Here is a 25,222-nt window from a genome sequence, read left to right as displayed (position 1 = left end):
GAAGTCTCAGCTATCTGACGTGGTGAGGTACATAATTCCTGGTTGTCTTTCCATTTTTTCCTTATGAACGGGTGACAAAAGATCCCAACGCTGCCGGAGAGGGAGTAGAGAGAACTGATGACAACTAAGCGGAGTCCTCCAGTATCTACTAGTAGTCCTCCCTGACATGTGCATATCGAAGGTACTGTAAAGCTACATGTGCCTCCGTCTCAACTGACTGCAAGTCGCAGAGAGTACAGGCTTTGGCATGTCTGGGCTGATGCATCCAAGCTGCCTTCTCCATAGCAAGCGTCTTCAAGAGGTTTCGTGGGTCTATGAGACAAATTACAATTACGAGTGACTCATACAAGCCGCTATGGGCTGGTGCAAAGGGTTTGCTAGGATCCCTGCAGAGTACTAAGGAGAATTCAAAGAAAATATGACAACAATAGAAATAGAAATGGAGACTCAGATACTCAAATGGCATATCCAGGTGCCATGGTGGCTCTCCTGTGATATCTTGGAGCTGCATCTGTCGTGTCGACTTGCATAATGGTGAGGGGGAGTGGTTCCTGAGACCTCTATATCTGGTGAGCCATGGAGAGAGAGAGAGAGAGAGAGAGAGAGAGAAAGAGTTTATTAAAGTCTTCGAAAGACCGATGGGTCTTTGAGACTGTGAAAAACCTGGTACAAAACAAGTTGCGAGGGTGGAGCTACTAAACGAGCATCCACACTAATGCAGAATGCAGAAATGCAAAATGATAGTACGAAGTACAACATAGTCATGTCAGTGGTCGACTACATATCAATCTCATCATCATCATCATCGTCATCAAGACATTAGGGTGGATGAGGCAATGGAGGCATGAAATCGGCGATAGAATGTTGTCGGCTGCTCACGGGTGCGGCTTTGTGATGTCTCCTGGTCATAGCTTTGTGCCTAACAAGGGCCACAGTAACCCCAGTAACCCCTGTTGGTCGGGCACCGTTTCTGAACAGAGAGGGGATGTCCCCAAGTGTAAGCTGCGCGTCAACCCTCTGTCTGAGTTGTCTAGGTCATGATCATGTCGAGGCCTCATCTCGTGGGGGCCCATGTGATCTGGCAAGAAGAACTCCGTGATAGAGCTTTGAGAAGGATCTGCTAAGGAAGAAGCTTGCTCCTGTCTCCGTGATTGAAGTATTCTCTCGCGGCGGTGCTTGACGACCTCATGGATGAAGCCCGCCAAACATCTCTGGTCTAGGTAGGAGAGGAATCGGGACAAAACCTTAGAGCTATCTCTAAAGAGGCATTAGAAACGCCCTTGGATCTCATAGTAAACAGGGCATCTGAAGATGAAGTGCTCCTCTGTCAACTTCCTGCATGTGACATAATGTGAAGATGCGCCTCTCCCTAGGTAGGCCCTCTGCTCTGCCGCTCTCGATACGAAGTCTATGTGAAGAGACTCAGAACTGCTCAATAGAGATCCTCAATGAGTGGGGTAGGTGGATCTGTGTGTATTCTGGTGGGTCAATGAAACCCTCCTCTGTGATGTATTAACGTCTTCAAGAGTGACTCGTACAAGCCGCTATGGGCTGGTGCAAGGGTTAGCTAAGATCGTTGTAGAGTACTAAGGAAAACTCAAGAATATATGACAACAATAGAAATAGAAATGGAGACTCAGATACTCAAATGGCATATCTAGGTGCCATGGTGGTTCTCCTGTGGGATGTGAGGATAACTTGGAGCTGCGTATGTCGTGTCGACTCTCATAATGGTGGGGGGGTGTGGTTTCGGAGACCTGTGTATTCGGCGAGCCTACAAAAAGAAGACTCATACAAGCCTCAATGGGCTGGAGCAAAGGGCGCTAGGGCCCTTGTTAGTACTAATCTAATCTATGCTCTACTCTATTGAGGTCATAGCAAAATCACAATCAATCAAATACAACCATAGTTACTTCGAAAATGGAGTAACTACTACTCAACTGCAAATCTCAGTATAAGCAGTATATACATCGTGATCAATCAAACGAGTCTGAACGCAATCATAGAATGATTGCTGCAGAGATCGTTTGAAAAAAACAAAAGATGAAAATAGGGGATCACCAAAGACTCTATGATTTCTGTCCATCCATAAAGTCCACAGTGCCCAGTAGTGTACCCATACAAAAAATAAGTCAAAACCCTGTCTAGTTGGATGAAAACCAAACAACCAGAAAAACCTGCCAAAAGTAACAATAGGAAATCTCGCTCGAAGCCTCTGTCGGATGAGAGCAATGAAGTCACAAGTGTGTGGACATAACCAGAAGATGTGAAGCACAGATTCAGTATAGTGTAGGCATCTGTGGCAAACAGCCGGAGCAATATGTCTATGTGCGAGTAACTGGCCAGATGGAAAAATGCCAAGTAGGACTCGCCAAAGCAAAAGCTGTTGCCAAAGAGGGACTTTATAATGCCAAAGGAGATGCAGTCGTTTTCTCTACCACTTTGGTGGGCGATCCATATGCCAAACAGTATTTGCTCTGTCAGAAATCCAAGGCGGAAATAATAACACTTTATACAGAGATGACACTGTGATATGTGAGAGCTTCAAAGGACGGGCTGAAGAGGAAGAAGAATGTAAAATCCAATCCTCAAGCCTATTCTGAAGTTCCAAACGAGGTACTGGCAAGAACGGTTGAAGCATTGCTGAAATCCTATGCCATAAAGGATGATAATGAGCTCCCAAACCGTATTTGCTAGCAGCCATAGAAACGGATAAAAGAGTGCCATCATCCTGAAGTTCATTCGCCACAGAAGAAATGCCTTTGAGAGAGAGAAAATAAGAACGTCTGGGTTCTTGTATGGCCAAAGAAGGGTGGAATACTTTAGACTAATAAATATTCTCAGCCCTCAAAGAATTTCCCGACAAAGAATCCCGGCCATTCCATTCCGAGTGGGATAAAATATGTTTCCAATGAAGAAGTAGACGAGAGACAAAAGGGCAGCCTCTGATCTTGCCTTGGATAGAGACAAGTAGGAAATCCCACTGAGTAGGCTGCCAATGCCCAAAAGTAGAAATATGAATATGTAATAAAAGAGAGCGGATCATGAAAGCCCAAGGCTGATCTCATTGCATAAACTGCAACATCATTTTCCCTCTGTGAGCAAGTAAATGCATCTGAATATTGAGAATGTTCAGACCCCCGTGCATCTTTGGAGAATAGAGATAATGCATAGAGAGTAATTGCGAGTGCTCTCAACGGAAGCAAGAACGGAAGAGGGAGAGAGAGAATCAGAGAGCCACACAAGTTTTGGTGGGTGCAGAACACCCTAATCTTCTTTTTCATTCATTTATATAGTACACGCATGTCTCCTCTACCAAAGCAGATGTACATCTCCTTGGTACCCTTCATGTACCTCATGATGCACTTAACTGCCTCCCAATGCCTCTTTCCTGGATTAGCCATATACCGGCTAACAACTCCCATTGCAAATGCAATGTCTGGTCTAGTAGCTATCATAGCATACATAAGACTCCCAACTGCTGATGCATAAGGAACCTTGGCCATCATGGCCCTCTCCTCATCTGATTTGGGACTATCTGTGTGACTCAGTTTCACATATGGAGGCAATGGAGTACTCATTGCCTTCCCCTCCTCCATATTGAAACGTTGCAATACTTTTGTAACATACTCTTTTTGTGAAAGCCAAAGGAGTTTCCTACTCCGATCACGCGTGATGCGCATACCAAGAACATGACCTGCAAGTCCCAAATCCTTCATATCAAAGGCCTCATGCAACTTGGCCTTTAATGCATCTAGCTCATAAGTATTCTTGCTAGCCAATAGCATATCATCCACATATAGTGCCAGGATTATCAGGCTATTATCCTTAACCCTTTTAGTGTAGAGGCAGTGATCAATTTCACTCCTTCTAAAACCCTGGGACCGAATGAAAGCATCAAACTTCTGATACCATTCTCTAGGCGCTTGCTTAAGACCATAGAGACTCTTCTTCAGCTTGCAAACTAAATGCTCTTTGCCCTTTTCGGCTGCACCATGTAAATTTCCTCATGCAAATCCCCATGCAAGAAAGCTGTCTTGACATCCATTTGCATAAGCTCCATATCCTCTGCTGCCACTAGTCCAAGCATGCATCTAAGTGTGGTCATCTTCACAATCGGAGAGAATATCTCATCAAAGTCCACACCCTTCTCTTGCTTGAACCCTTTAGTGACCAAATGGGCCTTGTACCTAGGCACATCATCACCTGTGACCTTCATTTTGTAGACCCATTTACATGGCAATGCTTTCTTTCCATGTGGCAAAGAAACCAAGTCCCAAGTCTTATTCTTCATAAGTGAACTCATCTCTAATTGCATAGCATACTCCCACTTGCATTGATCCTCGCGTATCATAGCCTCTCTGTAGCAAGAAGGCTCCCCACAATTAGTAAGCATCACATAGTCTACCCCTGGAACAAACCTATCAGGCGGCCTAGACACTCTAGATGATCTTCTCAAGGGCATTTCAGCTTGCTGTCCCACCTGCATATGAGCCACATTTGGCTCATCATTTCCACCAATAGATGATCCATCATCTACCCTTGATTGTATACCTGTGGGAGTATTTGGTGGTACCATTTCTTGCACATTTGGTGCATGGACAGCTTGCTGTCTATCAACATATGTAGGTGGATTCACATCCTGGAAAGTGATTCTCCTCATTTCCACATCCCTCATGGGTGCCTTATGCATCTTCTTCTCATTGAAGACTACATCATAGCTGCGTATGATCTTCTTTGCTTTTGGATCCCAGATACGATAGCCCATCTCTCCACTTTCACTATAACCCAGAAAGGTGCATTTCCTAGACTTAGGATCTAGCTTCTTTCGAAGCTCTTTTGGCACATGTGCATAGGCCTCACACCCAAATATACGCAAATGAGAGTAAGAGGGCTTCTTGCCACTCCATGCCTCTTCAGAAATACCACCATCCAAACTCTTACTAGGTGATCTATTGATCACATGCACTGCAGTCTTCATTGCCTCAGCCCAAAAACCACCAGAAAGACTTGCATTGGAAAGCATGCATTGCAACCTTTCTTGAATGGTACGTTCATCTTTTCTGTAACTAGATTTTGCTCTGGAGTACGAGGGGATGTGAGCTTCGTCTTAATCCCACGTGTATCACAGAAATGCTGAAAGTCATGAGAGAGATACTCTCCACCATTGTCAGTCTGTAGGCATTTAAGCGTTCTACTTGACTGATTTTCAACCAAGGCCAGCCATTTCTGAAATACCTGGAACACATCACTCTTCCGAGCTATAGCATAAGCCCACACTTTCCTAGTTGTATCATCAATGAATGTCGCATAGTATTCAGCTCCGCCTAATGACCGTGTAGGCATGGGACCACATACGTCTGGATGCACCAAATCAAGCTTTTCAAACTCTTTCTTTCCCCTTCTTTTATGGGCTGATTTAGTCTGCTTTCCATAGAGACAGTGCTCACAAAATTCAAAATCAGAGAAACTCAAATGCAGTACATAACCCAAACAACATAAGAGTTTCATTCCATTCTAGCTCATGTGCCCCAACCTGCAATGCCACAAAGAAGTGCTTGGCTGCTCGGTTATTGCAACAACATGATCAAATACCCCTGATACATGTAAGGGATACAAAGTTCCACACTTGGCACCCCTGGCCAAAAGCATAGAGCCCTTCTGAATTTTCCAACTCTGAAAGCCAAAAGTGGTGTGAAAACCAGCATCATCTAGCTGACCCATTGAAATAAGACTCTTGGTCAACTTAGGCACATGTCTCACATGTTTCAAAATAAATGTAGACCCATTTGCAAAAGAAAACTTTATGTCACCTACTCCCACCACCTACTCCCACTATGTCACATGCATAGTCATTTCCAAGATGCACACAACCTGTTTTTCCACTGTCATAAGTGGAGAACCATTCCCTATAGGGAGTAACATGGAATGAAGCACCAGAATCCAAAATCCAATCCTGGGAATATGCATCATCTGAAGTGGTAAGCAACTGTGCAGATAAACTAGACATGAAGAGAACGTCATTGTCACTATCATGTGTGATTGCATTGATCTCCTCGATCTTCACTTTTCCTTTGTCCTCCCTTGGACTCTCTTCCTTTTGATTTGCACCCCAATTTGCATTCTTTTTCTTATCCTTTTGCTCTCTTTTCAGCTTGTAGCAATCCTTTTTTATATGGCCCTTCTTGCCACAGTGGTAACACTCAATATTCCGTGCCTTGGATTTGCTACGAGACTTTCCTCTTTCTTGGGACTTCCCCCTAAACTGTGATCTGCCCCTTTGCACATTTAAGGCTGCATCCTGCTTGTTGCCATCCATAGACTTCCGTCTAATCTCCTCGACCAACAAGCTACCCACAATATCATCAAATTTCAGTACTCCACCAGGTGCAGAGTTATTGACAACTGTACGGAAGGTATCCCATGAGGATGGCAATGAACATAAGAGAAATATTGCCTTAGTCTCCGCATCAAAATTCATCTTCTGAGCCTGAAGCTAGCTGAAAATAATATTGAATTCATTCAAGTGAGAAGCAATGGAGACTCCTTTTTTCATCTGCAGCTCAAACAACCTCTTCATGAGGTAAACTTTATTAGAGGCAGTTTCCTTCTCATAAGTGGCACACAGTTTCTTCCACAAATCTTTCGTAGTCTACTCATTTACTACTGTGAAATAAACTGACTCTGCAAGATGAAGTCTAATAGTAGATTTTGCTAATGCATCCAACTCATTCCAATCATTCTCAGACATATTTGCAGGCTTAGCTTCAATCCCTGCCAAGGGTTTAATCTGCTTCTTTTGAATAAGCACATCCCTTATTTGTTCTTTCCACAAAGAAAAGTTTGTCTCATCAAACTTTTTAATGCTAAAAAACTCCTTTTCAGACATGGAAGAGGATGCCATGATGCAAATAAAGCAAAATTTCAAATGCTAGTGCCTGCAAGAGAGAATCACACCAAATACCAGGTGCACCCAGATGTGTATGCCACAATAGAGTGAAATATCACCAAAACTCATGTCTCGAAGCATCTGACTCATGTGCATATACTATGCATTCATATGAGCAAATCTGGCCTAAAAGAAAATGCCAACTGCAATGGCAATCCAAAATGCTAATAAGTGCTAAATGACTCAAGCATAAACACCGTCATAAACACCGTCCACTGGCATATGCATTAATAATATCTCATCCAAGAGAGCATAGCACTATCAGTGCATCACCTGCAATGTGTCAAAGCTGTCCCTCAGCATAAAATAGCATCCATGTGCAAAGCATCCAAAAAAATAGCATCCCACAAGGCAATTTGGGCCTATCAGCGCATCCAATAAGGACCGCAATGCATCCAAATGGCCTATAAATCATCCACTGCAATCCAATGCACACCACGAATAAGCGCATACTGCTCAAGCTGCAACCAGAGTGATCTACATAAGGTATGCTCAAGAAATCATAATCCCACGGTAATGACCGCTACTGAAAATAGAACCTGAGATGCCTCAAAACATGGGCGCCATTGCATAATCGGACTCAGCAAGAAAATCTGCAAATATCTCTCTTTTGCCGGAACTTCAAAATCCCAACCGATGAGTGAGAAATGGGAGTCAACACTGATCCACTGCCATGTGGCATAAATCTAAGGTTTCAAAACCTTAGATTGAAAAATGCATAACAGAGAGACGAAACCGAATACACAGAGATCTATAACTCTGAAAATCCTCCACCGAATCGCGTAAGAACTGACAGGTAGGGGTTTTTGGGCGTTTGGAACGCAATGGGACAGACGGTTTTGGAAACCGTGGTCTCAATCACTGGGTCCAACACACGGACTGAAAAACGTTTTTGGAAACAGAGCTGTTTGTAAACTCCACCGGAGTGCGAATGATAAGCAACATAGAAGTTTTAGGACCTCCTGAGTCCACCGGAACTGACAGATCTGCAAATGGTTGCTCCAAACTTGAGTTCCAATACCCGGGCAGAAAAACGCAGAAACTGACACAGTGAGTCAGAAATCCAATGGAATGATCCCAGATTCAAGAATGAAGGTGTTTCCAAGCTCTTGAAGTAATGTGGATACCAAAAGCAAGCAATAGTTGCCTCTATAAGTCAATACGGAGTCTCTGTCATCGAACGGAACAGGGAAAAGCTCAAAAAACGACTTTTTTCTTTGAAAACACTTAACAGGCTCTCAAAACCACTTCGCAAAACCAAAGTGACTTTTCCAAAGATTCCTCCAAGGTCTCTACACACTCGGATGCAAGTAAAGTCACCCACAAAGCTTCCCACAGAGCTTCTCCTTCCTTCCACAGAGCTGCTGAGCTTCAAGCATTCACGCACGCTCAGCTAGATCACCCGGGCTCTGATACCAGTTGAGAGTGCTCTCAACGGAAGTAAGAACGGAAGAGGGAGAGAGAGAAACAGAGAGCCACACAAGTTTTGGTGGGTGTAGAACACCCTAATCTTCTTTTTAATTCATTTATATATGTGTTTGAGTATTGTACATAACCGGGGTAAAGGCACAGTGACCTTTAACCCCCACAGTAATCTGAGATTTTCTTGCTATTTTTTGAACATCAAAAAATTTCCATGATAGCTGACATAAAGAAAACCAGATCTGCCTTAGTGAACATAATGAGAGGTAGATAAAATTGTATTTATGCTATCAAAATGGATTGTGTTATTCGCAAACGAACATGTAATGGCCAAGTTGCAAGCTTCCAATATTCAAGTTTTGCCCTCAACTTTGTGAGCACCCAATCAGTTTGTTGAGAACGGCGGGTGAGTCCCCAACCTAGAGGATAGCCAAGATGTCGAATCAATTGAGAAGTGGGAACAATTTCTCCAGGCCACAAAAGACTGTGCCATTCATGAGCATGCAACGGCAACAATTTTGATTTCTGAAAATTGACCCGAAGACCAGCAGCCAATCCATATGTAGAAAGAGCTTGCATAATCATGGACAGATCACTCCGAGTATTTTTTGGGGTAAAGAAGAATCATCAGCATATGCTTGAGCGATCATGCTATGACTGCCAGGAATCTCCAAGCCGTGCAACTGGTCAGTGTCCAAAAGATGGTCCAGATATTGAAGCATTGGATGAGTGGCTATGGCAAAAAGTAAAGCACTTAGGGGACATCCTTGCCTAACAGAACAACCAAGAGTCTAGGTTGTAGAAATATCCTCTGAAAGTATGCAGGCAACTTTACTATCTTGATGTAGCCAAGTGATAACTTGCTGCATTTTTGTGCCAAATCCCAATGCCTGCATAGTCGATGAAATAAAATCCCACTTAACAGTATCTAAGGCTTTGGCAATATCAACTTGCAATAGCGAAATATCCTGCTGCGTGTATTCGGCATATTCAATTCCAACATAGGCATTAGCAATGTTATGTGTGATATGCCTACGCAGAACAAAACCATATAGCGCAGGATGCAACCCATCATGTAAAAACCCCTTTAGCCGATCGACAATCATTTTAGTAGTAACTTTTTAAATGACTGGCATAATAGTGATAGGTCTCCAGTCAGCCAAAGATTCACAAATTTGCTTTTTTGGAAGGAGTTTAACAAGACCTCTCTTCCATGTGTCTGGCATTTTTTTATTTTGCCAAGCAGCATTCACCATATGCAGCAATGTATGCTTCAAAAGAGGCCAATATTCTAGAAAAAACTCAACTGTAAGACCATCCCATCCTGGAGATTTCCATCTCCCACATGATTAGATTGCATCTGACAATTCTCTCTGAGTAAAAGGTTCCTCCAATTCCAAAGCTTGAGTAGTGGAAATAATAGGAGAAACATGCTGTAACAGTAAATTTCGTGCAGCCAAAACCTGCTGCGGGGGAGGAACTGCAGAACCAAACTGCTGAGAGAAATGATGCACACAAACAGAAGCAAGTTGTGACCGGTAGTCCATGAACCATGAGGCATAAGCACCCTGCAAATTTCTGTTTTTAATCTCCTCTGATGCAAGCTTTTGAAAAATTGTTTGGAAGAGTAGCCTTTATTTGTAAAGGCTCTTTGTCTTGCTCTAGTCTCCCATTTAGCCAGTTTCCTGTGATCATTGAGTTTAAGACAATGTCTAGCTTGGCATAGTGCTGTTTGCTCATGCAAGGACAATAAACGAAGATGGCTGAGTCCAGTGAGGTCCCGACAAGTGAATTTGGCCTGAGCAATAGTTTCTCTCAGAGTCTTCATGTAAGACTTGCCATAACCTCTAATCACAACTTGCATTTTGGAAACAAAAGAATCCCATGCATTATCAATATCAATATGGCTGCGAGAAGACAGAGAATGAGATGCTTCAGTAACCATGGCCTTGAAAGCAGCATGTTGCAAATAGCTATTGTTCACGATCAGATGTCGCCTTTGTGGCAATCTATCATCTGGCATATCATGAAAGGATAACCTCAACCATAGAGGTGCATCATCTGAATGCACAAAGGCATACTCAATCCACATTTTGCATGTAACATCACCATTTTGTTGCGGAGCTACACTATACCATCTATCCAGACGTGCCTGATAAGAAGAAATGGCATTATGTTGGAAGGTGTATCCGGGTGACAAAGGCTGCAATTCCTTCCAAAGATCAACCAAATCAAGATGCATCAGTAATTGAGACCATGCATGCCTTTCAGGGGTTAACATATGAGTATGTCTGGAGGTATTGTCACCCTGTTGTGGAGCATTATTGAAATCCCCACATATAAAGGCATGATATCTCCATGGATATTGTTGCATGGCATCCCAAATTGTAGTTCTTTCTCGAGAGGATTGAGATGCATAGACAGAAGCAAATTCAAACACCTCTCCTTGAATGATGCATTGAAGAATAAGCCATCTGCCTTTATTGTCATTTAAAGCAATAATTGGATGAAGCTCATGTTTGATCAGAAAGACTACCCCTGAGAAAGAGTGCTCCCGAGGATAGAAAATATCATAGCCACAGTAGTGACCTGTCTTTCCTGCATAGACATGTTGGTTTATAATGCCACTATGTCAGGCTGAAATCTATTGATATACATCCACACAGATTTCCATTTCCTACTGTCACACATCCCCTGGACATTAAGTGTAAAACATTTGATATGAGTAGTCATATTTACAGATATTTATAGTAAAATAACAGCTATGTACAACAGCAAACTTCATGATGTCAGCCCTGCATTTCTATCTCAGGGTCAAGGCCTCTTCCCTGAGAAGAAATATCCACCTGAGGAGTAGATAGCAAAGCAGCAATCTCTTCTTCAGGAAAGAGTGTTCTGCTAGCTGTCACTGCAGCCCATGTGATCCCAATTCCTGTATTGACCTTTGGGGAGTTTCCACTAGAAGACGCACCATTCCAAGTGCGAGGGGGTGGAAGTATTTGAGTAGAAATAACTTTTCTTGGACTTTGCCATCCATCAATTGGAGGTTTCGGTCCTTTTGTTGAGGGTTGAATAGCAGGAGGTGAATGTGAAGAAACATTCCCATTTGAAACCACTGGAGCTTTGCCTTTATCTTGAGTTCCAAAAAACTGTCTACTACCTTTGTTTTTATTTCCAATGGAGGTAGGAGCATCTTTAGTGGGCATTTGAACAGGCAAAGTAGCAGGAGGCATTTTACGCTGATTCATTGGACACTGTGAAGCCATGTGTCCAAATTTTTTGTAGTCAAAACAAGCCCCTGCAAATAATCCCCATTTCAATTTATAAAAAGTACTTCCCATGTCGACATTGTCCACCGTGACTGAATAAGAGTCTGGTGTGGGATTATCAGTATCCCAGAGAATGCAAAATCGATTCAAGTTGCCATTAGGCGGTGGTGGGCAGACAACTTTGCCTAAAGTTGCTGCAATTTTAGGCAAGAGTGAAGCCATGCATTGCGGGAAGCCTACAACTTCAATCCAGACCGGACATCGGTGTCGGATCAAAGCCTAAAAATCCCTTGTGGGAGAACATGGCAATACGTGCACCATTTGCTGCCCAAAAAAGAGGGGCGAATGTTCCAAAAGCATTTGTATGTGTATCTCATCTACCATAATGACCTCAAAAAAACCCCTGGCTGCATAGTGTACCTTGCGAACAAACGAGCCAGCTAGTGTGCAAGTCAACCAGTTGCCTATCTCTGCAGCAGGTGGCATCCGGCCTGGAAAAAATAAAATGACTGCATTTTTGGCATATTCTTTAACTGGATCCACAATTTCATCCACTTCAACCATGAGGCCAACCGATGGAACCGAGTCTTTCCACTCTTTCCTTGTGTCTGCAAATCCTTCATGCATGACATCATACCAGTTGTGCCTCAAGAGAATCATGTACCGGGTCATGTTGACCCTCAGCCTGCTTTTGCTTCTTGCAATAAACTGACCGATCCTTTTGAAAAGTTTTTTCATAGGAATATTCAGCCATAGCTTTGTAAGAAGGTGGAACCCAGAAAGGAGGTACCTGTAAAGTGATAGTGGAGAAAAAAAACCAGTCCCAAAAAAAGCCCACAGAGAAGAGAAAAGGAGTGTATTTGTAAGGAAAAAGAGGGGAAGGAGAGATGTAGAGGTCGAGAGAAGATAAAAACAGTTTTATAGAGGAAAAGGAGAGAAAAAACCAGTAAAAATTCCCATATGAACTATATTTCAGAGAAAGAGGGAAGATTTTGGCGATGGGAAAGGTGCACCAGACCCAGAGACCCAAGAGGAGAGAAACGGGAGCAAAAAGCCTTTAAAATCAGTGTATAGATGTAGTCCGCAAGCAAATCCCTGTTTAAAATTGATCCAGGAGCCGGAGATGAACTGGTAGCAGCAAACTGTAGCAGGCGAAACAGTCCGTACAGGCCGTACACTTGTACGGAATCTGTATGGGGCTGTGGCGGGCTCTACGGCAGGTAGTAGCTGCTCCAAATCACCGTGTTTGGAGCTCTGATACAGCGTAACAGGAAGCTGAGGCTCACGGGCTGGTTGGGAGAGGGTCTAGAGCTGTTGCGGAAGGCTAGAGCTCTCTCTCTCTCTCTCACGCTCCTCACCACTTGATGCAAACACACACGCACTTTTTTTTTTAGTAAAATCCGGTGCAGTGTATTTATATTCTCATAAATTTACAAGATGGGAAGTCCAAAATGGAGAGTATCCCAAAGATCAGAAACATAGAAAGAAAAGCTCTATGCAAGAAGCATGTATATCACCCTCATGGCAAGCATCATATAAGGATTGCCGCAATGAGGCTCGGAAAGATTCATATGACTTGTGAATCTGTCGACCCAAGTATGCCAAATTATGCTCACTCCAGATTGTCCAAAGAGCCCAATATCTCACCCATGAGAGAAATAGTGAGTATTGAGACAAAGACCTCATAAATCTGCCAAATAACCAAAAGTGTTTCCCAAATCTGTGACTTGGGAAACGGAGCCGAAGATGATCTGAAATTCTCCCAAGGAGGCTCCTAGAACGCGGGCAGTGCCAAAGCAAATGAGGGACAGCAGTCTCTGAAGGAGCCTGACATCGTAAACATGTGGATGGTGCAATGTGACGTTTGGCAAGTGTGATTCCCACTGACAATGTGCCTGTCATGCATCTCCAAAGAAAAAGTTTTTGTTTCAAAGGCATTTTACACTTCCATAATATCCGGAGATTCTTCCGCCACCATGAGAGGGGCTTCCTGATATGCCACAGAGTATTAGCATATTGCTGAATCCATGGAGCAGGCTGAAGAAGCCTGTAGGCTTTGATGGAGGTCAAGGCAGGCAGAGGAATAGGATGAGAGCATGTAGCAGAGGGTTGCAATTGCCAATCCATAAACCTGTCTGTGCCAGCCATAGGAGGAACATGTAGAAAAGGAAGTAACAAATCAGCAATTTTTTTCCATATCGACCTATGATTATGCATTCCCAATGCATAGGAAGCAGTGGCCTGAGGAAAAGATAAGACATAGCCCTGATCATCTACCACATCATTGATGTATCTAATTCCCAATTTCATGAGATTATATGCCCGAACAGGTTCCTGTAAAGCAAGTGGAATGTCAAAGATGGCACTCCAATGAATACTTTCTTTCCTCATTGAGTTTGTCCCCGAGAGATTATCGGGAGCCCATTTGACCTTAGAAAGTACTTGTTTCCAATCAAGTATCAGAGCAGTAGAGAAAGGACAGCCAGGTATCTTCCCTACAAATCTCCCAATGACAACCTCCCAATGATCAGTAGTCCAATGGCCATAAGCAGATGTCCTCATGTTGACACACATGGATGCTATCATACAAGTCCATGGCTGTTGTTGACGGAAAAAAGTATGGAGCATAGTTGCCTTCCTTGCAAGTACATGATATCTTATATTGAGAACATTAAGTCCACCATGCATCCTAGGAGAGCACACCATTTCCATCTTCATCAGTCTGAATGCTTTCACAGCAGTTTTTGTCCTCCATAACAGCTCCATAGCTTGAGACATAAAGGCTGAAATATCTCTGGAGGACCAATGTAGCAAAGGCAAAAGAACTGAACATAGGACATCACAATGGACTGTACTATTCTGAGCCTTACATGAAGTGGCCAAGTAGAGATTTTCCAATATTCCAATTTATGTTGAAGTCTTTGGAAGATCCATTTTAACTGCTGCTTCCTGGTGATATACCATCCTATAGGATATCCCAAATGCCTGACTACATCTTTGGAATCCACTACCTGACCTGGCCAGAGAATAGAATGCTAGTCACATTGTTTTAGGGGAAGCAATTTAGATTTGTCAAAATTGACATGCAATCCCGCTGCTAATCCATACAATGATAGTGTGGTCATAAGCATGTGAATTTCCCGAGGAGAGTTCTGTGGCATAAAGAAGGAATCATCAGCATATGCTTGTGTTAAAAAAGATGCAGCCCCAGGGATTTTAAGACCAGTCATCTGTCCTGTGTTTGTAAGATGATCAAGATACATCAAGAGGGGATGGGTCGCAATGGCATAGAAGAGAGCACTAAGAGGGCAGCCCTGTCTAACTGATCCAGCCAATGTCCATGACCGAGATAGATGATCCCCAAGAATGCACTAAGAAGTAGAGCCAGAATAAAGCCAATAAATTGCATTTGCTATCTTGGGACCAAAGCCCAACTTTGTCATGATTTGAGAGATAAAATCCCATTGAACAGTGTCAAATGCCTTAGCAATATCTACAAACAATATCTGGCTGCATTTTATGTACATAATTCCAGAAAAGCCTCCACTTTGAGACATTGCAGAGGCTCTGTACATTGTATGTAAAGCACTTGAGTGTTTGATGCATGAAAGAGATATATACATAAAAGTATAAGTATGAAACAAGATATCAGAGAGGCAAAGCCTCTGCTTGCATGGGCTGCATGCCTTCATGATCCATGAAAGATATAGCATTCTCCCCTTCTTCGGAATCACATATGGGGATGCCCTTCTTCAAAACCCCCACCCAATTTTGAAGGACAGCAGCTGAAGTGGAAGCCTGTCCTGGTGAGGGAGAAGAAGCATCCCATTGACGAGATTAAAAGGGGCGTTGCTTCAATACACCCACCTTCTTAGGCTGTTGAAAACCATCCCGATCTGTTCCCACAGATTCCTTCATCTTCTCTTTCTTTTTCTTTTCCTTTTCCAGCAAGTGATTGCACCTGATTGATTGGTTTGGCATTCTTTGCTCCATTTCTATTTGCTGCCTTAGCTTGCAAATTCTCATTCTTTTCTCGTGTCTGGGGCGGCAAGGCGTTAGGAGGGGGTTGATGCAGAACCATTGGGCATTCAGAGGTGGGCATTCAGAGGCTAGATGCCCAAACTTGTGGCACGCAAATCACGCTCCTGCAAACACACCCCATTTCAATTCAAAATATTTTTTCCCCAATTGCACTCCCTCAACTTCCACTGCAATAGAAGGAGGGGTAGGTGTATCAGTGTCCCAGAGGATGCAGAACCTGTTACGGTTTCCCATGGGGCGTGGAGGACAAATGACCTGTCCCAAAGAAGCAGCTAGGCCAGGCATTTCTTCATGCATATAATCTGGGAAGTTAACAACCTCAACCCATACAGGACAATGATGTCGTATAAGACTTTGGTAATCCTTATTTGGGGATCAAGGCATAGCATGTATCATCTGCTTTCCGTAGAAGAGGGGAGAGAGCTCAAGTAGCCTCTGCTTGCACAAAGCATCTGATAAGTGCACCTCATAAAAGCCTCTAGATGCAAAATAGACACCCTCTACAAAGCATCCTCCAAGGATGGACTTGATCCACTGTGCAACATCACTGGCTGCTGGGATTCTTCCTGGAAAGAAAATTATTACTGCGGTTTGAGATAGCTTCTTGAGAGGATTCACGAGGGATGGCAATTTCAATTTGTATGTGACCTCTGGAACTGGTTTGCCCCATTCCTGTCGTGACTGCTGAAAGTCATCCTTAAGTGTATCAAACACATATTGAGCTTCCATAGTAAGCTCATCATCTTGTGATGCAGGCTGTGAAGGACGGTGCTTGGCATCTGCGGGTCTTTCTTTTCGAGCATATGTACAAACATCCGAACCTGAAGCCATGATTGAAATATGGCAAGGGAAGAAAGAGCTGTACGGAGAGATATAGAGTGAAAGATGAAGTAGACAGAGAGCTGTACGGAAAAGCACAGGAGGAGAAAACCCAGAACTCTACGACGGCAGAGATTGTACAGAATAAACTGTACGGGATGGACTGTACGGAACACCAACGGGGCTGTACGGAAAAGTCTGTACGGACAACGATGGATTGCACGGAAATACCAACAGAATTCGTACGGGAGAGGCTGGGTTGTACGGAGAAGCTGACGGGGCGTTGGAAAAACTGCGTTGTACGGAGGGACTGACAAAAGTGTACGTATGTACGGAAAAACAGAGGTAAGAGAAACTGTACGGGCCTGCGCGCAGATCTATGCAGAGATGGCGAGCCTACCCGCACACCTCAACCAGAAGACCAAAAAGAGATTGAACTTACATATAGAAAGAGGACTTATCAACATGAAAAACGGCAGAGAAGAACAAGGCTTAAGTAGAGATGGGGCAAAAAACAAAACAGACAGAAATTGAGGCTTAAAACGTGATAATGAAGGCTTATTTATTGACAAGATAAAAGACCCAGGAGACAGCAAGAAGAAGTAGATGTCTAAACAGTACATAGTTAGCAGAAAAAATGCATAACAGTCCACACATACACACCCACACTCTCACCCACCCTACAAATGATATTAGCTGTATCACTCAGATAGGTACACATGCTCAAGTGTATTTCAAGAGGAGGCTAAGAAGAGTCAAGATTCTCCGACAAACAAATAAGCTGAAGGGTACAAGGTTATGGATATCTGAAGAGTTAACTCCAACTCAGCTCAAACAAAGGAATATGAACTCATTCTGAAGCATTTTCTTAACCCCCTCAAAATGCCTTTTGGGTCTGATATGTGAACTGAAACTCAGTCAGCTGATGCAAAGGATAGAGCTCTTGTGCCAATTCCCGTAGAAACCTTTCATAGTAGGTAACTTTCTGGACAAATGTCTTTGGCACCGGCATATCCTCTATGGCAGCAAGCTTTTCAGGATCCATCTCAATTCCTTGCTGGGAAACCACATGACCAAGCAATTCAACCTCATCCTCTGCAATATGACACTTCAAAGGGACTATTCATTGTAATGTCAGAGTAGCTAGTCCCTGCTATGCATGATGGAGTTTATGGTTTTCAACCTTGTGAGTGACTATCATGAGATTGAAACTGCACTATGTTGTGTTTTTAGAGGATGAGTTTGGGAATGTTCCTGGATTCATCTAGGTATATTCATTGTAATGCCAACTGAGTCTTTTCCAGATGGCCTGCTTCAGAGCTATAAATACAAAAATCATCTATATGAAGACTTGTATGAATTTGCGCAAATATGGTTCAATAACCTCATTCATGAACTTCTGATAAGTAGCCGGTGCATTCACCAAACCAAATATCATGACCCAATATGCATAGGTCCCCCGGGGTGTCACAAAGGCAGTTTTCTTTTGATCCTCCTTTACAATCCCAATCTGAAAATATCCAGAACAACCATCACACACCGTGTATCTTTCATGGCCTGCTACTTGAACTGGTATTTCATCTTGAAATGGGAGAGGATAGTAATCCCTTTTTGTGCATGCATTTAAAGGATGCATTTCTACACCACTTTCCCCCCTTCTTTGGTGTCGCAACAACAGCCGACTCCGATTCACATAAAAAATAAAACCAGCAGTGAGTAACCTCTGAATCTCTAGCTTCAAGGCATTTGCCTGAATTACACCCAACCTCCTAAGCTTTTGCACTACTGGCTTAGCATCAGGCTTCAATTTAAACTCATGCGGCACCAAAGTCACTCTATGCATCTGCCAGTAGTCAGTAACAAAGAGCTGTGGGAAACCATCCAGCATATCAAGTATGCCTCCTTCTCCGAGCTCTCCAACTGTGGGTTTAGCATCTGTGCATATACTGCCCTCTTTTCAGATCTGTTTGTAAAGTCTTCTTCTTCTTGTGAGATTCTTAATGCACCCAAAGTTATGCCAAATACTTCCACAGTTAAGGCCTCTAGCTCCTCAGAAGTTGCGTCCTCTGAATTTGAATCATATTGGTCATAGCCTATGTATGAAGACCCTTCTAATTCCCCATCTTTTATCACCTCTTTCTTCCCATTCTTTAAGCTATACTTAGCTTTCTTTGTGTCATCATGAAAGATTAGCTCACCTGTAGCCCATTTCTGCACTGCCCCCACTTGGCGCATCCACGATCTTCCCAATATAATAGGGTAAGCATTCTTATCTGGCTTTGTTGGGAGTATATGGAAGGTACCTAAGGCTGCAACATCACATACATCCACCCGGACCACTATAATAGCACATGTAGATTTAGCCCTGGAGTTGTTTGCCAATTTTATCTTATATAGAGAAGGAGCATTGCTCTTCAAACCCACTTCTTACATGGTCTCCTCGCTAATAACATTGATGGAAGCCCCACCATCAATATGCATATTTTTAATAGATATGCCATTTATGGAGGTTGTCACCACAGGAATCTGGTCACTCAAGTCAATGCTTACATCCTTGGCATCTACTATTCCAATTTTATCTTATATAGAGAAGGAGCATTGCTCTTCAAACCCACTTCTTGCATGGTTTGCTGGCTAATAACATTGATGGCAGCCCCACCATCAATATACTCATTTTTAATAGGTATGCCATTTATGGAGGCTGTCACCACGTGAATCTCGTCACTCAAGTTAATGCTTACATCCTTGGCATCTACTATTCCTTTCTTCGTCCTTGATTTACGTGAGCTGGCTGCCCTTGCAACCTGCTGTCTCAAAGCAAGGCTGATTGCAAGTAGCTGAGGAATGGTGATATTTGCCTTACTCCATGCAAGTCAGTGATGAGATCATAATCCTGCACGCCTTGACCCAACGGGAAATCTGCCAACCCAGCCCCCACATGGAAGATGAATTCTTCTTTCATATACTCTTCCTTCATGGCCTTCATCAGTGCCACTACTCATCTCATCTCCATGACCTCGCTTTCCTGCAAACACCTCTAACTGTTGAGTTCCCTTTCCAGAAGTCTCATGCTCTGCATCCAACAAAGAGACAGGTTTATCATTTTCTTTCTTTCCTACCATGCGAGGGAAATCATATTTCAACATGTCCCTTTTCATGACATTTGAAGTAGATAATATTGCCACTGTCAAGTGAAATTCTTGGCTCTATCCTAGACACATTAACTCGTGGGGCCTACACCAAATGTAACTTCAATTCATTGAACTCGACCATCATCTTCTCTACATTCTTCTCCAATTGGTATAATTGGATGTGCTTCCAACTTCTTTTCTTTGGCTAGAGCCACCTGTAAAGCACCAGCATAATCTTGAGGGTCCTTCCCTTGAACCATCTGTCTCAGCTTGGGTTCCTAGCCTACAAGGAATCTATTCAACTTTAAATGCTCTAGTCCAGTAGTGGACATAGGTACATGTAATTTCATCAACTCACCTTCAGCCTGTCCATGGCTTCCTCCTGACTTTGCAACAATAGCCCCTGCGACATCTACTTCGTACGTGCTCCACACTGATTTAAAGCACACCTCAAAGCTCTTACTGACTCTCCCTCTACTTGGCATAACTGATCCAGCTGAACCAGCAAAACATTTGGGGACTCCTCTATCCCAAACCGCTTCTTTAAAGCATCAGTTACAGCCCCCCAATCATTCTTTACTCCTTCTGAAAGTGTCCCCTTCCAAGAAGTCAGAAAGGAATTCAGCCTATCAGGGTTGTAGGTCTTTTGGTGCAGGGATTAGATTCAGAGTGGTTCCTTGACTCAGACGCCCGGCTACTCTCCACCGGGTCTTGGAGGCTTTGGCTCTACGGGGGAGTTCCCATTAGGTATTTGTAGTGGGACCCTGGAGAGTGGGAGTGGATTGACGCAAGGCATCGCGAGAAGAGCATCCCCTTCTTTTGTTACACGGTCAGTAATGCCAGGAGATTTCAGCTCAGTAGTAGAGGTTGGGGACCTTCTAGAGTTCCTCATTGGGAGACATTTGATATCACTGCGGATCTGCAGAGGTGCTTCTGGAGGAGACTCTGGAAATCCCACAGGAATAGAAAGATCACTCTCTTCTTTTGGCTTTCTATCCATGGTGGGATTGCAGTGAACCTTTGGAGATCCAGTTTCGGAGCTGACCCTACTTGCCCTCGTTGCCTCTCTGCTTTGGAGACTATTGAGCATTGTTTATGGGATTGCAGACAGGCGATGATGATTTGGATGGGGGTAGCCAGGATTTTCAGTCACTTTGCCCACTCCCCATTCTTTATGACATGGGGCTCAGTGGCTTGGCTTTCTCTTACAGGGCCTCATGTATTCTATGAGAGACTTGACTCCTCTCGGGCCATTTTGGTTCGACGTCATCAGATTGAGTCCTGTTCGTTGAATGTGGTACCACACCTTCCTTTTACAAGTGTACATGCCTTTGTGGATACCTGTTGGGAGATTTTAGCAAGCATAGCATCTTGGCATATCTGGAGAGCCAGATGCATAGAGGCTATGGAGGGTACTCCGGTTCATCCCTTGCACACTTTGGCTAGTATATCTGGACAGACACCGTACATACTTTGATGGCTGTATGGATGAGTATACAGGGAGACTCCCGTGCAGCCTCAGCTAGGAGGGCTTCTTTCTTCAGAGAATGGAAGGATTCTCCTTTTCTCCAAGACTCCTACAGGGTTGAGGTGGCACTTTCAGCCTCAGCCTTGGTTGTTTTCCACCTCACTTTGAGGGGGTTTTATTTATCCTCATGATTTCATGATGTTGTATTTCCGCTCAGAGCTTGCTCTAGCGAGTTTCTTTCTTACTTAATAGAAGTTTCTTTTTTGAAAAAAAAAAGAAGAAAGGAATTGAGACCACAAAGCTTCTTGCCAACCAGAGAAATGGCTGGCTCTCACAAAACATCCTCAGATAAGCCTCTACATCCTCCCCCTCCTTGCCTTGAAACATTGGTACCTCCATTTTCAACATTCTGTCAAATCACACTTGCAAATAGAGAAAAGAACAATCCACAAAACCCTTTTTACAAAGGCCTCTCAACCAAAAAGAGGTACTTTATAGAGGTCTCTTCACATAGGGCAACACCCAGTATCCAACACTCTGTCAAATCACACCTGCAAATAGAGAAAATAACAATCCACACAATCCTTTTTACAAAGGCCTCTCAACCAAAAAGAGGTACTTTACAAAGGTCTCTTCACATAGGGCAACACCCAGATATCCAGTCGACAGTGAACTGTTTGCTGATTTCAATCAATCAATTTGACTTTCATTCACTACTTGACCATCTCCATCATTAGTGCTCACATGCCCAACTACAATTGCCACAGGGATTTCAAACTCAAACCCTGCAGAAGAGCACACAAAAAAAGCCAAGTAAGCCGGATAGCGCATGGGTGGGGCCCTATGGTACATGGCATAAGTGGGCTCTAGTGCAAAGAATAGCCTGTAAACCACTTGGATTGCCCCCATTGCTACACATGGCATCTATCCAGCATCTCATCTGCACCCCATGGGCTTTACTTTGCATCAAAATCCCCTTATCACTCCCTCAAATCAATAATCAAGCTGGCCCATATGCATGCTGGACCATAGTCAATCCTTGATTTCATGATAGTTTTAAGAGTGAGTAGTGCATCAACACTTGGTCCTGATTGCCTCCTACAAACAGTTTGCACCTGAAGCCGGGCGTGATAGTGGGGAGCAACCATGCAGACCACAATTGTTTCGTGCAAGGAGGCAATAAAGCTTCGTGCGAAAATGCAGTCATGCTAGTTGGCCGGAGCCACCGCCAACACTTGGTGAACGGAAGCCTTCATCTTCACAAGTAAATTCATCAGCTCTCCCTGTGCATCCCTACCTTCCTTGTCTTCCCAAGAGTAGAACCCTATCACAGCAACGGCTGTCTCAGCTCCTTTACCTTCCATCGTTGGATTGAATTGCCTAGCCCTCAAAACCTCGAGCCCCTAATCACTTCAGAACACTATGTACAGAACGGAGCTTGCACATGCACACTGCGTAGGAAGCAACCATCACATTATATTCTTCCACACCAGAAAATACACGTTACCCTGAGTCTGTGCCAATCGGCTGCTTTCCTCATGTTGATAGTGTCATGAACCCACATCGCCTATTTTGGTATGAACCCCATCACATGTTCCTTATGTCGCCTCTCTCTCAAATGAAGGCCGGTAAGAACTGCTCATCACGACGCCTCATCTTTCCTTACAACATAGGGTTCACTCCTTTGTCTCTTGACTGCCAACATCTCCACAAACCAATAATTCCAAACTCGTTGACATCTCATCGTACTTCTCTACCAAACGTCTACCTCTCTCCCACCGTGACCTGGAGCTACCTGAAAGCTCATTATTTATTCGTGTGCCATGCATACTTTGTGCTCGGGATACAAGCAAGGGTGAAGGAGAGAGAGAGAGGAAGAGAGAGATCCAGAACAAAACAACAGATCTTCATTTCATGCTTTCAACTGTACACACTCACAGATCCCATTTGTACAAGGTTACATGTATGGAAAGTCATCCTCTCCAACTCTCTAGACACTTCACAACTTCCTATTTACACCAAGTCTCACTCTCCTTAATCAAACCACTCTACACGGGTACATGACCCTACAGTAACTTATTTGATTGTACATCTCGGGTTACGGTGACCGGATTGACTTGAAACAAATCCCATCTGAAAGCCCTTTCAACACCCCACCTCCCTTTGGACTTACAACCAAACACAGCCTTCTATACAATATCACTATAGCTGCTAAGCATCTCTAATAGCAGCAAAATAAATTTTCAGATAGCAATGAAAGTTCATTAATTTATTCGTGTGCCATGCATGCTTTGTGCTCGGAATACAAGAAAGGCTGAAGGAGGGAGAGAGAGAGAGCCATCTTAAATCCTGCAGCATTACAGTACAGTGACTAGGAGACATGGTGAAAGGAGCATTATGATCACACAGTTGACATGTACAGTTCTTAATAGTTTCATGGGAGCTATTTAAAAATTGCATGCATTTTGAAGGGATGTTCAATCTGCTGTGTTGACCATGTAGGCAGTAACTCTGCAAGTAGTGTCCCGACGTGCTGGAGGTTCTTTGTTAGGTATCCATAATCTGACCAACAAGAATAATCGTGATGTAACTAATAACATCTAATTAAAAGGAACAAAGGTGGTGTTTTTCCCCCTCCCGTGTGGAATGATGGTTTTTCCATGAATATATCTGTTTTTCCTGAATTCCAAAGTGGCTATCTCATTTTCCTTGTGGACAGTAAGAGCTGCAAAGGGTTTCAAAAAGGATGCCTATTTCAAGAAAGCTATCAAGTAGAAGCTCTTCAAAAGACAAGGAAGTTGACAGTGGCAGTCCGAATTGTCAAACAAATCAAGGCATGCTCTATCTGTTACTTTCGTGTCGCTGCCTTTTTGCAGCTGACTATCTCTTCTCCGAAGTTCTGTATATTAAATGTTTCCTCCTGTGGTGAGGTGCCATTCTGTCCAGTCAAATTTGGATGGTGTGGCCTTACTAGATCTGTGGACCATTGCGATGGAAGATAGGCAGTTGGTCTTTGTTGTCATGGTATTTTCTAGATGCAGCTTAAGAATTACATTATGCGCTTTAGTTTGGGCCCCAAGAATGGGGGTGATATATTTTGAGGAGCTGGATAAGGCTAGCTTTTGTATAATTAAGGTGGTAAGTGCCCATTATTTCATCAAGCAATTCAAAAGCTAACGAACTGAGGTCCTAGATCTTCCCTTCAAATGCTTTAGTTTGGCAGGGGTTTTTCCAATTTTGGTCTTTTGTAAGGATTCATGTTGTGTATAAAAAACCTTGGAAGGACTCTCTCAATTTCAACTAATTGTTGAACAAGGATTTTGTATGCAGCATGTTCATATTCATGTGTAAAATTCTCTCTTTTTCTTTTTTGGAGGGGAGGTGGGAAGCGGGGCGGGGGGCTGGGGTGGGGGTGCGGCTAGAAGGTGATGTTGTATTGATACTCCAAAAATATACATGAGGTTCCCATAGTTACAATTAACAGTGGCAGCCTGATAAGCTCGATAGGCTTCCCATGAACACTAGGCAGTCCTTAGAATCGCATTACTATTTCTTACAGCAGTACTTGCTGGCAGCAGCAAAATGATTGCATGGACAAGAAAACAAGAAAAGATAAGAGTTCCTTCCAAAAACGGTGGATATACACCAACATGGGATAGCTAGCTGATCTCTCGCTGCAGTGTATGCGGGATATCCTGCCTTGTACTTGCTTGACCTGTTAACTGCTGGTGAACCTGCTGGTGCTCCTTGTATAAGCTTAGCTAGTTGACCATTAAAAATCTGGATCTGCTCCACCAGCTTGTCTTTGTGCATTCATTTAATGCACATACACTTTCAGATTTAAGAGTTTGAGTTAAATCAAAATTTTTCCTTGTATACCCAAGTGAACAACAATGTATATGCTCTCACGTAAGACCATTCTTTCCAATTATTTTTAATTGAGTCCCCTAGAAGAATAGCAGTCCAGCTAATGGGTTCCCTTTCAGCTATTTGGTGTTCTCTTTGTGCCCTACGCATTCTTGCATCTCCCATCATCCCCTTTGCTTGCCTTTTGCCCCTGGTGTTTCATCAAACTACCTTGTACAGAGGATGAGCCATAGCAAAGTAGACATTTTTCCAGGGA

The 25,222-nt window shown here is 43.4% G+C and overlaps 1 protein-coding gene and 1 long non-coding RNA gene across 3 annotated transcripts in view; one reads left to right on the top strand and one right to left on the bottom strand.

Moving 5' to 3' along the window:
* LOC147887472 (uncharacterized) overlaps positions 1-24,311 on the top strand; it is a 69,415-nt gene extending 45,104 nt beyond the window's left edge. The window contains exon 3 of one of the 2 annotated variants that reach the window (XR_015543256.1): positions 23,819-24,311. This is a non-coding gene — a long non-coding RNA (uncharacterized LOC147887472). The remainder of the gene's footprint in view (positions 1-23,818) is intronic. The other variant, XR_015543255.1, reaches the window with a different exon arrangement.
* Positions 13,111-14,406, bottom strand: LOC147887473 (uncharacterized). Its single transcript, XM_087394097.1, has one exon. It carries the CDS (start codon positions 14,404-14,406, stop codon positions 13,111-13,113), a length of 1,296 nt encoding a protein of 431 aa, XP_087250223.1.
* Positions 24,312-25,222: the final 911 nt, after the last annotated feature.

This window comes from Dipteris shenzhenensis, chromosome 23 (assembly GCF_047967505.1).
Source record: "Dipteris shenzhenensis isolate YYH24624 ecotype China chromosome 23, Dip_SZ_1.0, whole genome shotgun sequence".
Classification (NCBI taxonomy): domain Eukaryota; kingdom Viridiplantae; phylum Streptophyta; class Polypodiopsida; order Gleicheniales; family Dipteridaceae; genus Dipteris; species Dipteris shenzhenensis.
The sequence above is the reverse complement of the archived record's forward strand: the minus strand, read 5'-3'. Positions and strand labels throughout refer to the sequence as shown.

Coding starts and splice junctions, on each gene's coding strand:
- LOC147887473 (XM_087394097.1), bottom strand. CDS start 14,406: ATGGAGCTGTTATGGAGGACAAAAACTGCTGTGAAAGCATTCAGACTG.